Below are 14,928 nucleotides of genomic sequence, written 5' to 3' on the forward strand. Positions count from 1 at the left end.
GCACATGATAAGAACTTACAATATTCAGGTTTTATAAGGTAGTAGGTTTTATGGGAAATTGTTTTGTGTACCCCTATCCTAAGGTTTTAAAAAATGCACCGTGTACCCTTAAAAACTTTCAAATGCACCATGTACCCCCTGAAGTTTGTAAATAAATGCACCAAATAACCCTAATCCTCTAACAAATCCACATATCATAGACTTATCAAACTAAAATCATGTCCACACAATTGACTCACTTTTAGTACTTTATAGGAAATTTTGTCTAAAACCACCATTAAATAACACTTTTTGTCTAAAACCACCAACAATAAAAATTGTTGCCTAAGACCACCCAAATTAAAATTTTTGTTGTCAAATTAATGCCACCGATCACCAGAAATTGGACCTTGACTAAATTTTTCCGGCGTTGCCCTAACATGTGCCTTGCATGTGACTTCTTTTTTTTCCCTTTTTTTTTCCTGTATTCTTTCTCCATATTCTAAAACCCATATACTCTTAATAACTTCATCATTCCATAGCCTGACTCCTAACCTTTCTTCATCTTCTACTCCTCTCACCCCACCCTTGTTTTTCTTTAATTTGGTGATTAATTTAATGTTCTTTGTTTCCTTCTTGCCCCAAATTAAAGGAACTCAATTCTTTAAATTAAATAAGCAACAAATGAATTCATATTCTACCTTCATCATCACAACCATAGGTAACCATACGATAACATCATTGGCATAAGGAGCTACTTGGTTGGTCATGGCTTCCATGGAAATCATTGTTGATTGTTTGTAAATCTAGGGTTTGGGTTGTGGTTCAATTTTGGGAGAAAAAAAACAATTGGTACAATCATTTAGGTAATTGATTTTCCATTGGAGCGTACCTCGAGCTCTAAGTTCTCCATTGAAGCCACCTCTATTTCTATGTGGGGCTAATTTTCGGGTAATATCGTGGCATGGGTTGGTGGGGTTGATTTTGTTTGGGTGACATGTTTTATCGAGGTGGGATACAAATTAGGGATAATTCAAAGGGTTTTGCTCCTATCCAGCAATGGGTGATAAGAATTTTAGAACTTAGGAAGTAAAAATGGAGATTAAAGAGAGAACAGGGAAGAAGAGAGGGAACCCAAAAATATCGAAGGAAAAAAAAGGAAAGAAGGGGGGGTCATTAGAAATCACGTGCAAGTAACGTGCCCCAAGTCAACGCTGGATTTTATGGTCAATGTCGGAATGTTAATTCAGCTTCTCATTAACAGCAAAAATTTAAATTCGGTGGTGTTGGACAACATATTTTTAAGTTGGTAGTTTTAGACAAAAAAGTGTTTTTGACGGGTGTTTTTTTGACAAAATTTCATACTTTATACTCCCTCCGTCCCCTTTTGATAGTTCCTTATGGGCAAATTTTAGTCCCAAAATGTTCACCCTATTTGTTTTTTCCAACAACTATTAATATTAATTTTTTTTTACCAAAATTCCCTCCAATTTGCAAGAATACTTGTGCAAATTTAAATTTCCCATAAAAATTTTGTTTTCCTATGTACTTTTATTATTTTTTTCTCTTTATTTTTTTTGCATACCTAATGTTAATTTACTTTTTAAGTGTACTTTAACTATTCTTATTTGTGTTTATTAATTTCCGTGAAAATGCCTATAAGGAACTGTCAAAAGGGGACGGAGGGAGTATTTATGTAGTAAAACAATATAAAAGCATAAATTACATCAAAATTTAAACTCCGTCGATCATTCTAAATCCTAAACTTTTGGGTGTTAGAATTTGCTTATTAATTAAGTTTACTTATACTTAAATGATTTAGCATTAAATTAACATTACACTATAATAGTTTCATATAATTTAATGCTTAGAGAGTCTCAATTTAATAACCACAACTAAAATTTGACTAAATTGAGACCGTATTTCTATGACCGTCTGAAAAACGGTCGCAAATTATGAAATTTGCGACCAGTTTTTATGCGGTCGCAATATTACGACTGCTTTGACAACGGTCGCAAATTTGCGACCGTTTTGCGACCCTTTTTAGCCTTTTAAACGATCTCTAGGATGTTTGAACAATTAAAAATAATTCTAAATTAAATTAAATCGGTTGCGACCGTCAAAGACGGTCGTAAATGTCATAACCTGCAACCTTCAAAGAGGCGGTCGTAAATGTCATAATCAAGCGACCGTCAAAGAGACGGTCGTAAATGTCAGAATATGTGACCGCCTCTAAAACGGTCGCAGATTTCTAATTTTGCGACCGTTTTAGCGGTCGTAATTGTTTTTTTTTTAATTTTTAAAATAGGGTATAAAAGAGATGGAAACTACCCCTAACCCTAATATTTTCACAGCCGCTACTCCTTCATTTTCGTATCTCCTCTCTTTCCTTCTCACGTTCCTCCTCTCTCTAATTCTCTTTCTCTTTCTCTAGATTTCCTCCCGTACTCTTTCCTCTTCTCCTTCTCGTTCTCTTTCCTCACCTTCCTCCATCTCAGTTTCTTTGTTTCTTCTTCATTTTATCTTTTTCTTAGGATTTTTGTTAACTAATGAGTTGTGGTGTTGTATTTTCGTCAAAGTTTGGTATTAATGGTCAAATTCGACCATAAAAATTCCAGATCTGGAGTTTTTATGGTCGAATTTTACCATATAAACCTAAAGAGGAAGAAATTTTGTGAAAGGTATGTATTTCTTCTCTGAATTTTTATTATATTTTTGTTTATTCTCGGTTTTTGTTGTTTTATTTTGTTCTCTAATTTCCATGATTGTTCAATTTTTTTCCGAATTTTGTTTGTGTTTTTGTTTGAGTTTTGGTTCGATTTTTGTGTGTTTTTGTTTGAGTTTTGGTTCGAATTTTTGTTGATTTTGATCAAATAGTGGTTCGATTTTTTGTCGAAATTGTGTGATTGTTTGAATTTTTGTGGGTTTTTTTTGAGTTGAATTTATGTTCAAAATTTTGCTTAGTGTTTGTGGGTTTGATTTGTGTTTGTATTTTTTGCTGATTTTTATTTAATTTTTGTGCATTTTATTTGTGGGTTAAATTGTTTTAATTAATTTATGTTGTTTTTTTTCGATTTTTTGTTTGATTTTTTGTAAATTTGTTCGAAATTATATGGGTTGTTTTTGTGTGTTTAATTGGATGTTTTTGTCGGTTCAATTTCAGGGTTGATTTTTTTGATAAATTTTGGTTAAGGTGGGTGTGTGTAGGGAATTATAGGTACTACGCAGCGGAAAAACATGAATCATATTCATACAATACCTAATCCCAAGATCTAATGCATAACACATAAAGAACATATAATCATATCTTTGAAGCGTGATTCCACATGCGATCGAGCAAGAACAATGGGAGATAAAGAACCCCAAGCGTGATTCCTCTACTTAGTCCACGAGCATGGATTAAACCTCCACTAATGCTAGTTAGTTGTGACTGAACACTTCAATCAACCTTCAACGGAGATGTGAGCCACGAACACACCACAACACCACCCACGCGCCACCACACGCGCCACCCAGGGAGGAGGGCCGTACGGACAGGGAGGAGAGAGAGAGGGCCGAGTAGAGATAGAGAGAGTTAGGGTTTTTGGGAAAACTGGTTGCTTGTGTGACAATTCACTGTATGTCAATTGTTCTGTCATGCAACCCTAAGCATGGTTTATATTTATAGATCATATCTAGAAATAAAACCATGTCAAGTCCAAAACCCATTAGAATCTTCTAACTATCCAAGCCCAATTATCAATATGGTATGTCATGAACTCATGAGGCCCATTAATGGGCCTCTAACTTGTTTAACCCAATACTCTTATGTGTGACCTTGTAGGATCCACTCTATAAGGCTTTGGGCCATTAAGCTAGCCCAAAGATCAATTGTCATATCTAGCACCAAACATTGACGACCCTATAGAATGAACTTATTATCTCCATAATAGTGATCCTTGATATATCTAGTAATTGCACTTATCGAAGACACAACTCCTTCAATCTCCCACTTGTCCGAGACAAGTGCGCAATATTCAAATTCCTTAAGTCAATGTGTGTCGATTTGATAATGTGATTGCATCTCATGTCGTGATCATATTAGTCTACAAATCTTTTCTTGAAAACTGAGTGAGAATTACAAAACAAATGGTTACTATGTAATCCATTTGAGCACGACCATGCATTTTCTGAATTCTCCCTCTTCAAGGGGCCAAGACACATTCCTAATTAAATAGGTAGGCTCTATCCAATCTTGTGGCAACCAAAGCTCCCACTCAACTTCTGAAATAACCGGGAAACATCCTTTGCAAGATACTAATGTAAAGGTTTCATCGTAGTCATAGTCATACTATGAATTTGTTGAATCCTTTAACAAGTCTTTGCTTAGTTAGAAAACACTTTTCTTTCTTCTCTACTTTTCTTACAATGAGTCTTACTCAATTATGCAAATTATTCAAGTGTCATACACTTGCTTATAGACTTAGAATCTATTTCAGATTTCCTGGTTTTTTAACCACTTGGAGTTATAACTTGTAAAATCATATTTATTACTTGCATTATCATCATGTTCTAAAATGAATATTTTAGAACTCTTAATCAATATGGAATTATATTTCTTTGACTAAGTTTTACATATGCTAGTCATCATTGTGGGTTTTGATGCAACAATTGAAACTTATACAACAAATTTGTTTAGTTTCAATGAGAAACGACAATTGAGGATGTGCACTTGGAATGTACTACCTTCGACACATGGTTAATATTCCCATTACACTTAATGAGACCATGCGTTTTCACTTGTAACATGAGGTGAATCATGCTCATATTGTTGCTTTGATTCGATTACTTCTCAAATTTCTTCAAGATTTTCGAATTCACTTTTCTTGAACTTTTCAAGGCTCTCGAACTTTTTAAGATTCTTATACTCCCACTTTCCTTTTTGAGGGGGAAATTTTTAGCATAGGGTGAACCAACCATGGTTTGAACCATGTTTGTTTGTTGCTTTTCTCGAACTCTGTCAAGATTTACACTACTTCCACTTGACCTTTTGGAACAATTTTCATAAGGGCACCTACTTGAGCAACAAACATTTTGTGCTAAGTATGATTTGTGTAGTAGTACCCTGTGCTCTGTATAGGAATTGATCGTGCATTAAACTATTTAATACAAAATTTATTCCTTGCTTTGTAAAAAAACTTAATAAGAACTTTTCTTATCCATATCACATATGAAGCCTTTGCTACATTTTGATTTGACCTATGTAGGTATGTTTAGTTTTGTAGCTTATCTTAAAAGTATATCCCCTGAATAATGGTTGGAAGATAGGTAATTTTGTCCACTATCAAAATATATCTTATATAGATTGATAGCTCCCTTCATAAACACTTCACAAGGTTTTCTTTCGGAGTTTGTCGTAAAACGATTTCACAACTCTTGGATGTTCATCAAGGTCTTGACTTAAATTCTCATTATTACGATCATATCGCAATATTTTGAATGTGTTGCCAAGTATATGTCTTGACTTAAATTTTCACAATTACAATCATATTGTAATGTAATCATTATCTTGTCAAGTTGATACTGAACTTCATACTGAACATTTTAAACTTTTCAAAATTTTCACTCATTATGCTTCAACTAAGCACATGTGATAATAACACAAATGAAGTTTCATTGTCCATCTCTTGCCTTTGAACCTTTGGTTTTCTTACATCGATATGTATTCGACCTTGAGTTCTCATCATCATTTCTCTAAATGGTGACTTTGTCAATACTTTCAAATTAGAATGATATTTACATATATCAATGGATTCATAATCCAATGATATTGAAAGTCCATCCCTTTGGATCTTTCGCATGCAATGTTCATTTTTCATTCGAATTAATTGACATATTAGAGATAATTTATATATATAGAAATGGTTTAATTATTTCTATCATATAGAACTTTAAACCTGTTTAGCAATTTCAAAACACAATATGACTCAATGAAGCATAGAATAACATTTATTCCATGTTTTTTTGAATCTTCGATGCTTAGTCATTACTAATATTGAATGGTGTTTTGATAATGGCAAGAATGAATAACATTTATTTAATTTTAGCCAATAACAAGGTAAGGTGAAATATAGGTTCTACTTGTAAAGTTGCAACTTTTGCTTCCAGAATTGTAGATTCTACTAGTGAAGTAACAACATTTGCTTCTAAACTTGTAGATTTATTTCTCCCTTAGCCATACTTCTTTATTTAGTTCAACCTCATTCTCAATGAGAGAGAACTAAACAAGACATCATATGTCCAAGAAGTAGCAATGTGCTAAATCAATTTCTATAATATACTTCGTAAATTGGAACACTTCCATTCTTTTACCTTCCAACTATATGAGGTAGTTTCTAATCAATTGGAATTGGTCCATTTAATTTGAAATATTTGTTACTCATAACAATTTTTAGCATGTAATTGGTTCTAGGTTTGAGAAGTAGCAACTTGTTTGCATTTCTTGGCCTATAACTTCTTAATGCAATCCTCATATATTCCTAAACCTTTCCCATTTGAGCCACTTAGAACACTTCTCTTAGGTTCAAAATGATACTTTTCTTAACTACTTTAAGCACATTTCATGATTTTGCTAAGTCTATTTAATCATCATTCATATTAGAGTTTAATCAACTATTTAACTCTTATATAAAATGGATGAAGAATAGCGTCATTTTATCAACTTTTGATCATAGAGATTTCCATTCACTTTCTTATATTTAATCATATTAAAGATAAGATATTTTATTGGACTTCTGTACTTGTCTTTTAGAGGGTTTGTACCTCCCATCTCATTATATCCCTTGAAACACTTTTCAAAATGAAGATGTGTTGGCATTTTACTCAAACATTTTGAATAAAACCAACCTTAGACATGTGACATGGATTTCTAAAACTTGCCTTTTAGAACCATCTTAGCAAAGTTGGAATATAGGTTTATGGATTATCTTTTAACCTTTTGAGAATGTTTCTGAACTTTTTTTTCAATCGAGGAGATTATATATAATAATAAAATTAGAACGACATGTTACTTGTAAGTAAACGGAAAATTCAATTATGTTTAATAAAAATTTTAAAGTGTCATAAGCGAATTAAATTGGCAACTTTAAAGCATTTATTCAATTTTAATTGATCCCTATTGAATAAAATGGTTCCAAGATCCTTTATTTGTGTAATAATTGACCGGACTGAGGCCCTACCATCAAGTATTGCCTTTTCAAGGTGAGTAAACTCTTTACTGATTACACCTCTTTGTAATTCTTGGTTGAATAATTAACCATCACATGTTTAATTATTACCCTTAGCTTCAAGGTTCTAAACTCTTTAGGTAACCTTGTTGAGTAAAACCAATTAAAAGTGTAAAACGTGATTTACCCCCACTCCCCTAAGATATAGTATGACACCCAGCTGAGGCATGACTTGTCATAAATATCGAAGGTTTCATCGGGTTTTTAATTGGAAAAGCAACCTCAATATTACTAGGGCCTAGATTTATTATGTTGTGATTAAATAGTGAACTCTAGTGCATCATCACAAAACATCAATAAAATCTAACATGCATAATAAACTGAATGCATAAACAAGACATAGCATGGCCCCTAATCCTAAGAAAACTAATAAAGTAAATGCTCCCACTTGAACCTTCATGGATCTCATCCATCTTGCTCCTTTGGGCCTTCACTGCATGGACTTCTTGGATTAGCTGCAAGCTATAATTTTACTCTATTCTATCTACTACTTAAATAAAATGAAATAAAATTACAAAAATACTTTATCGGTACGTAGACCGTACTAAGATTACAAAAATACATCACGATGCGCAGAACGTATTTAGTAATCTACTGGGCCATACTAGTCATTATATAGCAATAAATAACATCATATATTATAAAATTACCACATAATAAATCACACATCATGCTTTCCTAAACTACAACATCGAATGTTCACAATTAAGGAAACATGGCACCAAAATATCTCATATTTTAATTAATGTTATTAGATAATGTCATATATTATTCATGACCATCAATAAAATATCATATATTCTAAATTAGTCATGAGATAGAATCAAATCTTATTTTAATCTTAAAAGATAAATCATATTTATCCTCGAAGATTATCCTAACAAAGTTAGGAAATTCTATCCTAATTACTAGCCAATCACAAAATTTTAAATCAACTATATCCAAAATTAATTATGGGATAATCACATTATTTAAATCAATTATTATCCTTTTGGAATATGCTCAGAATATCCAAACAAATCTTATCCAAAATTAACCACTTTAATTATGGATAATTACCAATATAACAACTTTAAATATAGATAATATCAAATATAACAACTTTTGAATATTTGATTTTATCCTAAAATAAAAGATTTTATCCAAATAAAACCAAATTTATCTTTCAAAATAAAAGATCATATTTTCAAAATATTTTATCTTATCCAAAATAAATCATATTTATCTTGAAATATTTTTAAAATAAAATAATTTTTTTTTAATACCGTGCACCAGCCACCGTGGTGTGGCCAGCCAAAGCCGGCCACGGTGGCCGTACACCGTGAGGTGTACGCTGCTCTGCAGCAGTGCACAGCAGCAGCAGTGCCGCGCAACCCTTGCACGGTGCTGCCGTTGCTGACCCGTCCTTTTGCCCTACCTCGCCCCTCCCTCCGGACCACCTGTAGCGGCAGCCGCCGTGGCTGCGCCACCCAGCCGCGTTTGCCGCTGCTAAAAACCTTTTTGTTTTTTTTATTTTAAATTTAAATAAAACAAAACATATTTTGTAAAATTAAATTAATATTAATGTGGTCCAATTAATTTCAAAATTAAATCACATTCAATCCTGAAATTAGGGTTCTTCATGAAATTAATCCCCAATTTAATTTTAACTTTTAAAATTAAATTGATCATCATACATAAAACATTTTTATGCATAAATCAATCTGATTAAAATTATAAATCATAAAATAAACCGAATTAAATCAAAATCAAGCACAAAAATCATATTTTAGGGCTAGGATTTTCGAAAAATTCAAAATTTAGGGTTAGGGGGTTTGAAATTTTCAAACATATTAGGGCTAAAAATGGTCATCTTCATGGCTATTTGAGCATAATTAAATCACATTTAATTGATTCCAAAATTTTAATCACATTAAAAATAATAATTGAACCATAATTAAACTATTCTCCCTCTTAATTGAATTAAAATTGTGGACTATCAAAGAATTATAGTCAATATGCATAAATGCAATAGGCTAACTGATACCACTGTAGGGAATTATAGGTACTACGCAGCGGAAAAACATGAATCATATTCATACAGTACCTAATCCCAAGATCTAATGCATAAACATAAAGAACATGTAATCGTACTTTTGAAGCGTGATTCCACATGCGATCGAGCAAGAACAATGGGAGATAAAGAACCCCAAGCGTGATTCCTCTACTTAGTCCACGAGCATGGATTAAACCTCCACTAATGCTAGTTAGTTGTGACTGAACACTTCAATCAACCTTCAACGGAGATTTGAGCCACGAACACACCACAACACCACCCACGCGCCACCACACGCGCCACCCAGGGAGGAGGGCCGTACGGAAAGGGAGGAGAGAGAGAGGGCCGAGTAGAGATAGAGAGAGTTAGGGTTTTTGGGAAAACTTGTTGCTTGTGTGACAATTCACTGTATGTCAATTGTTCTGTCATGCAACCCTAGGCATGGTTTATATTTATAGATCATATCTAGAAATAAAACCATGTCAAGTCCAAAACCCATTAGAATCTTCTAACTATCCATGCCCAATTATCAACATGGTATGTCATGAACTTATGAGGGCCAATAATGGGCCTCTAACTTGTTTAACCCAATACTCTTATGTGTGACCTTGTAGGATTCAATCTATAAGGCTTTGGGCCATTAAGCTAGCCCAAAGATCAATTGTCATATCTAGCACCAAACATTGACGACCCTATAGAATGAACTTATTATCTCCATAATAGTGATCCTTGATATATCTAGTAATTGCACTTATCGAAGACACAACTCCTTTAGGGTGGTGGTGGGTATTGATGGTTGAAGGTGGGCGAAGGTGGTGGTGGGTAGAGGGCGGCGGATAATGGTTGTTTAGGGTGGGCAGTGGTGGTGGCTTGGGTAGGTGGGATCTAGTTTCGGTGGATCTGGGTCTGTTTTCCTTTTTTTTTTTTTTGTTTTTTCAAAACTTTTAGCGACCGTTTATGGTGGTCGCTAATTTCAAGATTTGAGACCGTTTCATAAATCGGTCGCAATTATTAATATTTGTGACCGTTTTCTTCACAATCGTTGAAAATAGTAAAAACGGTCACAAAAAATCTACGACCGTCAAACAGTCGTAATTTTTTTTTTTGCGACCAAGAGAATAACGACCGCCATGTTACGACCGTTGACGGCCGCAATTATATTTTGTGACCGTTTTTGCTATTTTCTGCGACCGTTTGAGGCGGTCGCAATTTGGCTGAATTTTAGTAGTGAACATTAGCATTTACTATGAGGTCAAGGGTATTTGGTGCAATTTTATACAAACCTTAAGGTTACAAAGTGCATTTAAAAGTTTTCAGGGGTATATGGTGCATTTTCTATAACCTCGGGGGTACATGAACTTCTCTTATTTAATGCAATAATTCAGCAAAAGGTAGTTTCTTACAACATTAATTGTTTGAAAGGTAGATTCTTACAAAATTAATTGTATTATAAAGTAGTTTCTTATAACATCTATTGAATTGTTTAAAAGGTAGTTTCCTACAATATTTTTTAATCAGGTAGTTTTTCACAAAAACCGACTTTAAGGTAGTTATTCACAAAAATTCTTTAAAATTATTTGTAATATGGAGAGAGAATAAAGAACGTTGTTGTGAGGGAGTGTAAGAAAATAGTGGATCAATCTAATAGGCAAGTGAGCAATATAATATTTTTTTTTATATTTTTTTAGTGTTTAAAGAGCCACATGAAGGGGATGATAATCGATACCAGGATCTCCTAAAATCGAGTAGGAAGCTCTAAGCACTTGAGCTATCCCTCACTTCAGAATAACAGAATAATACACAAGTATTTTTTGACAAAATATAATACTTTAGGTGGTAATTCGTAAAAAACCAACAATTTTACTCCCTCCGTCCCTAAATATAGTTCCTGTTTGTGTTTCTTCACAGTATTTAAAAAATAGGAGGAAAAGTGGATAAATTACATTGATTAAAAGTAAAAGGTACAATCATGGACAAAAGTTAAAGAGGGAAAGTAGAAAAAGTACAAAGCATGTGCAAAATTCAAGGGTAAATTAGGAAGTACAATGAATAAAGTTGAAAAGTGAGAGTATAATAGTATTTACATACTATCCAAAAATAGAAACAGGAACAACATTTTGATACTCCAAAGTAGAAAAATAAGAACAATATTATGGGACGGCCGGAGTAGGTGATAATTGTCAAAGAATACAAAAAAAAAGGTCTATTCACATTTAATTCAGTTCATTTTAGCATTAATTAATTCAATTCAGTTCAGTTCCAGTCAATTCATTTCAATTCAACTCCTAATTCCCCTCTCATAAAATATTTATTTCATTTCACTTCAGCTCATTTCATTAAATGTGAACATACCCTAAAGTAAAGTGGGTAGATTAGTAACGAATGAACAAATTAAAAAGAAAAATATGGCTGAACTGAACTATGCTAGTTTACGCGAGCTTCGTACTGTAACGAGAAGTCACATGAATCATTTAATGGAATGGTTAATATCGATTAATAATTTTCCATAATCCATACCCTAGCTAGCTTAGACCGTTGTGAATTCGTGAAACACAATTCTTCAATGATGCCAAATATGATTTATTGATTGATGGATATTTCATTAAATGCTTTCATATAACATTTTTCATATAATTTAACCCCATACTAATTCGTGATACACATGACCTTAATGGTGCCAAAATTTCTCTTGTTTTATATTTTCAACGCTAGCTAGCGAAAGTGGGGGACTACAACCTATCCAAGAGGCAAGTTAGCAAGGAGTGGATGCCTTAGCTTATTAGCTTAATCTTCCCATCTATAAAATGAGTAGCATCAAGTGCATGGTTCAACACCAATTAAAACATCCAACATAAACATAAACATAATAAGCAAAGTGTTCCAATAACGAAAATGTCTCCAAAAACAGCCACTATCTCCCTCGCTCTCCTCGCAATTACTCTTGCTCTAACACTGTCCTCCGCCCATGCCCACTGCCCTGCTTCAACGATCCCTGGGATCTTGAAGTATTATGGGTTACCGCCCTCGATTTTCCCTGGTGATGCTGTGAGCTTCAGCTGCGATCCTGTCAACCAAAACTCCATCAGGTTAAATATTAACTTGCGTGGTAAATGTACCGTGGTTAACGAACTGGGTGCTATTCAAAATGTACTCAAGTGCTCAGAACAGATATCGGCGGTCTTATCACATGACAAACTGAGCGAAGTTAAGGGAGTGACTGTCCAACTCTATGTTAAGCTTCTCCCTTGGCTCGACGCAGCACCATTTGGTCCCCTCATGACCATAACCGGTGCCGAAGCCTCTTATGGACTTTTTAACTTGAAGTTGTTTATGTTTATTTCTGACCAAGGTAACAGTCCAGCCTTCCCCTACATGTTATTCCCAAATCAAGCTCCCAAGTGTTCCAAACTTGCTTTCTATGACACCGTTGTTGCCAACATCAACCAAGATATTCCTTTTAATCCTATTCTTGTTGCTTAATAAGCCAAGTTCACGCTTCCACTCGCACGCAGTCTTGCACTTCACTTGCTGATGCTTATCAATCGTTTCTATTTTATCGTGTATGTTTGTGGTTTATCTATGCTTCTACTTTTTTTTGTTTGAATAAATCTGCTTAAATGTAAGCAGCCCATCAATGTAAAACAGCTTGTACTTGTATGATCATCCCATTATTTTTAATCTACTACTTCTATCAGTCTTATTTATGTGTCATAGAATTTTTTTGCTTAGCTTATCAAGTAGTTATCATGATGTCAAGTTTCATGAAAATTAACTAACTTCATTGATTAATACTTCCTCCAAGCCATAATACATGAGAAGTTGGAATTTTTTTCACCATCCATGCATTAGGTGTCACGGTAAATGTATTTTGGGGTTACACTGTTGATTTCTAAAAATTGGGGGCACATTGTAGAAAACGGAAAGTTAGAAGGTTATAATGTAGAAAAACCCTATATTTTATCATAAAAAAATATATTTTATACTGTATATTTTATCATAAAATATATACTTTATATTAATTATCCTAAAATAGATTGTTAGATATTGTATGTTTTAATATAAAGTTTCATTATATAATTTTAAAAATAATTTTTATTAACATTTAATTATTTTAAAATAAAGTCAAACGAATGCATTGACATGTATGTAATGTTTTAATGTGTCATGTATTATGGGACAGAGGGAGTAGCTAAACAATAATTAGATCATTGCCCAGGATACACACTAGTTAACTACCACAAATTCATATATCTATGCTTCTAGTTTTGTTTGTTTGAATAAACCTGCTTAAATGTAAGCAGCCCATCAATGTAAAACATATTGTACTTGTATGATCATGTCATTATTTTTAATCTACTACTTCTATCAGTTTTATTTATGTATCATAGAATTTTTTTGCTTAGCTTATCATTATGTCAATTTTCAAGAAAATTAACTCACTTCAGCATTTTTTAATACTCCCCCCATAATACATGATAAGTTGGGCTTTTTTTCACTATTCATGCATTAGGTTAGACCATAATATATTTTAGGTTTTTTTGTGAACCACTATGTTAGGAAATAAAGGGTGTAATTGTGTTTGATTAATGCGGAACAAACCAATGAAAATTAAGAACGAGAAAAGCAATAAAGAAGATAAACAAACAACACAAGGATTTACGTGGTTTGGTCAAAATAGACCTACATCCATGGGTGGGGGATTCGAGAGCTTCTTCACTATAATGGAGAAAGAACGAGAGAATAATACAAGGATTCCTAAATCTAATGGCTCAAAAAAGGTATAATCTAAATGATCAACTAAAGGGTCCTTTTATAACACAAGGAAACCCTAATAAAACCCTAAGATTATTCCCCAAGTATACTCAAATTGCCATCATTGAAAAGATATAATTTTAGGAAATATTCCATCAATTATCCTAGAATAACCTAACTACCGAGCTATAGCTCGGAAGCTAGTTCATGCTTGCCGCAAGTCCTCATAGGGCCGTGCTATAGCTCACTCGCATAGAGCTATAGCTCGCAGCCTCGTTGCAAATTTCCAACTTCGTCAGGTTCTCGTAAAACAGTCATAACTTTCTCGTTTCTTATCGGAATTGGGCATACGACCTATCGTTGGAAAGCTCTTGAACCAAGCTATCACCTCCAACTTGAATCACCTCAAAATCATTTGCAAATGAGATATATAAGCATTCAAATTCAGCCCTACTAGATTTCGAGTCACAATTTAACAATCTCCACCTTGACTTAAAATCGACCAAAAAACAAGTTACTCTACCTTGAACCAAAAACCAAGAAGTAATGCTCATAATAAAACACAAAACCTCCACCTTAAACAAAACTCCATAAGCCTACTCACATTAGGCTATCAGTAAACAGACATCTTCCATAACTTGTGAACCGGTGCGTCTCCGAACACAAAATTTCCATTCACAAAACCATCACATGGCCTAGATTGAGTGTATGATGTCCCAACGCCAAGCATGCTTATCAAAAATTGACCAAACTCTCTTCAAACACTTCTTCATCTCAAAAAAAATCAAACTAAAAAAACTTCAGCAATTCTAGAAAAATAAAAAATTACATCAAGAATTTCTAAATTGCAATTGTACTTAGTAAATCACAAAAGTACCAAAATTGAGATAACAAATA

At 33.5% G+C, this 14,928-nt stretch overlaps 1 protein-coding gene across 1 annotated transcript; it reads left to right on the forward strand.

Moving 5' to 3' along the window:
- The first annotated feature begins 12,084 nt into the window (after window positions 1-12,084).
- LOC110727417 lies at window positions 12,085-12,979 on the forward strand. Its single transcript, XM_021906980.1, has one exon. The coding sequence runs from the start codon at window positions 12,172-12,174 to the stop codon at window positions 12,757-12,759; it is 588 nt and encodes a 195-aa protein (XP_021762672.1). The 5' UTR covers window positions 12,085-12,171; the 3' UTR covers window positions 12,760-12,979.
- The last annotated feature ends 1,949 nt before the right edge of the window (window positions 12,980-14,928 follow it).

The sequence above is a fragment of the Chenopodium quinoa genome, unplaced genomic scaffold, assembly GCF_001683475.1.
Source record: "Chenopodium quinoa cultivar QQ74 unplaced genomic scaffold, ASM168347v1, whole genome shotgun sequence".
NCBI classification, from domain to species: Eukaryota; Viridiplantae; Streptophyta; class Magnoliopsida; order Caryophyllales; family Amaranthaceae; genus Chenopodium; species Chenopodium quinoa.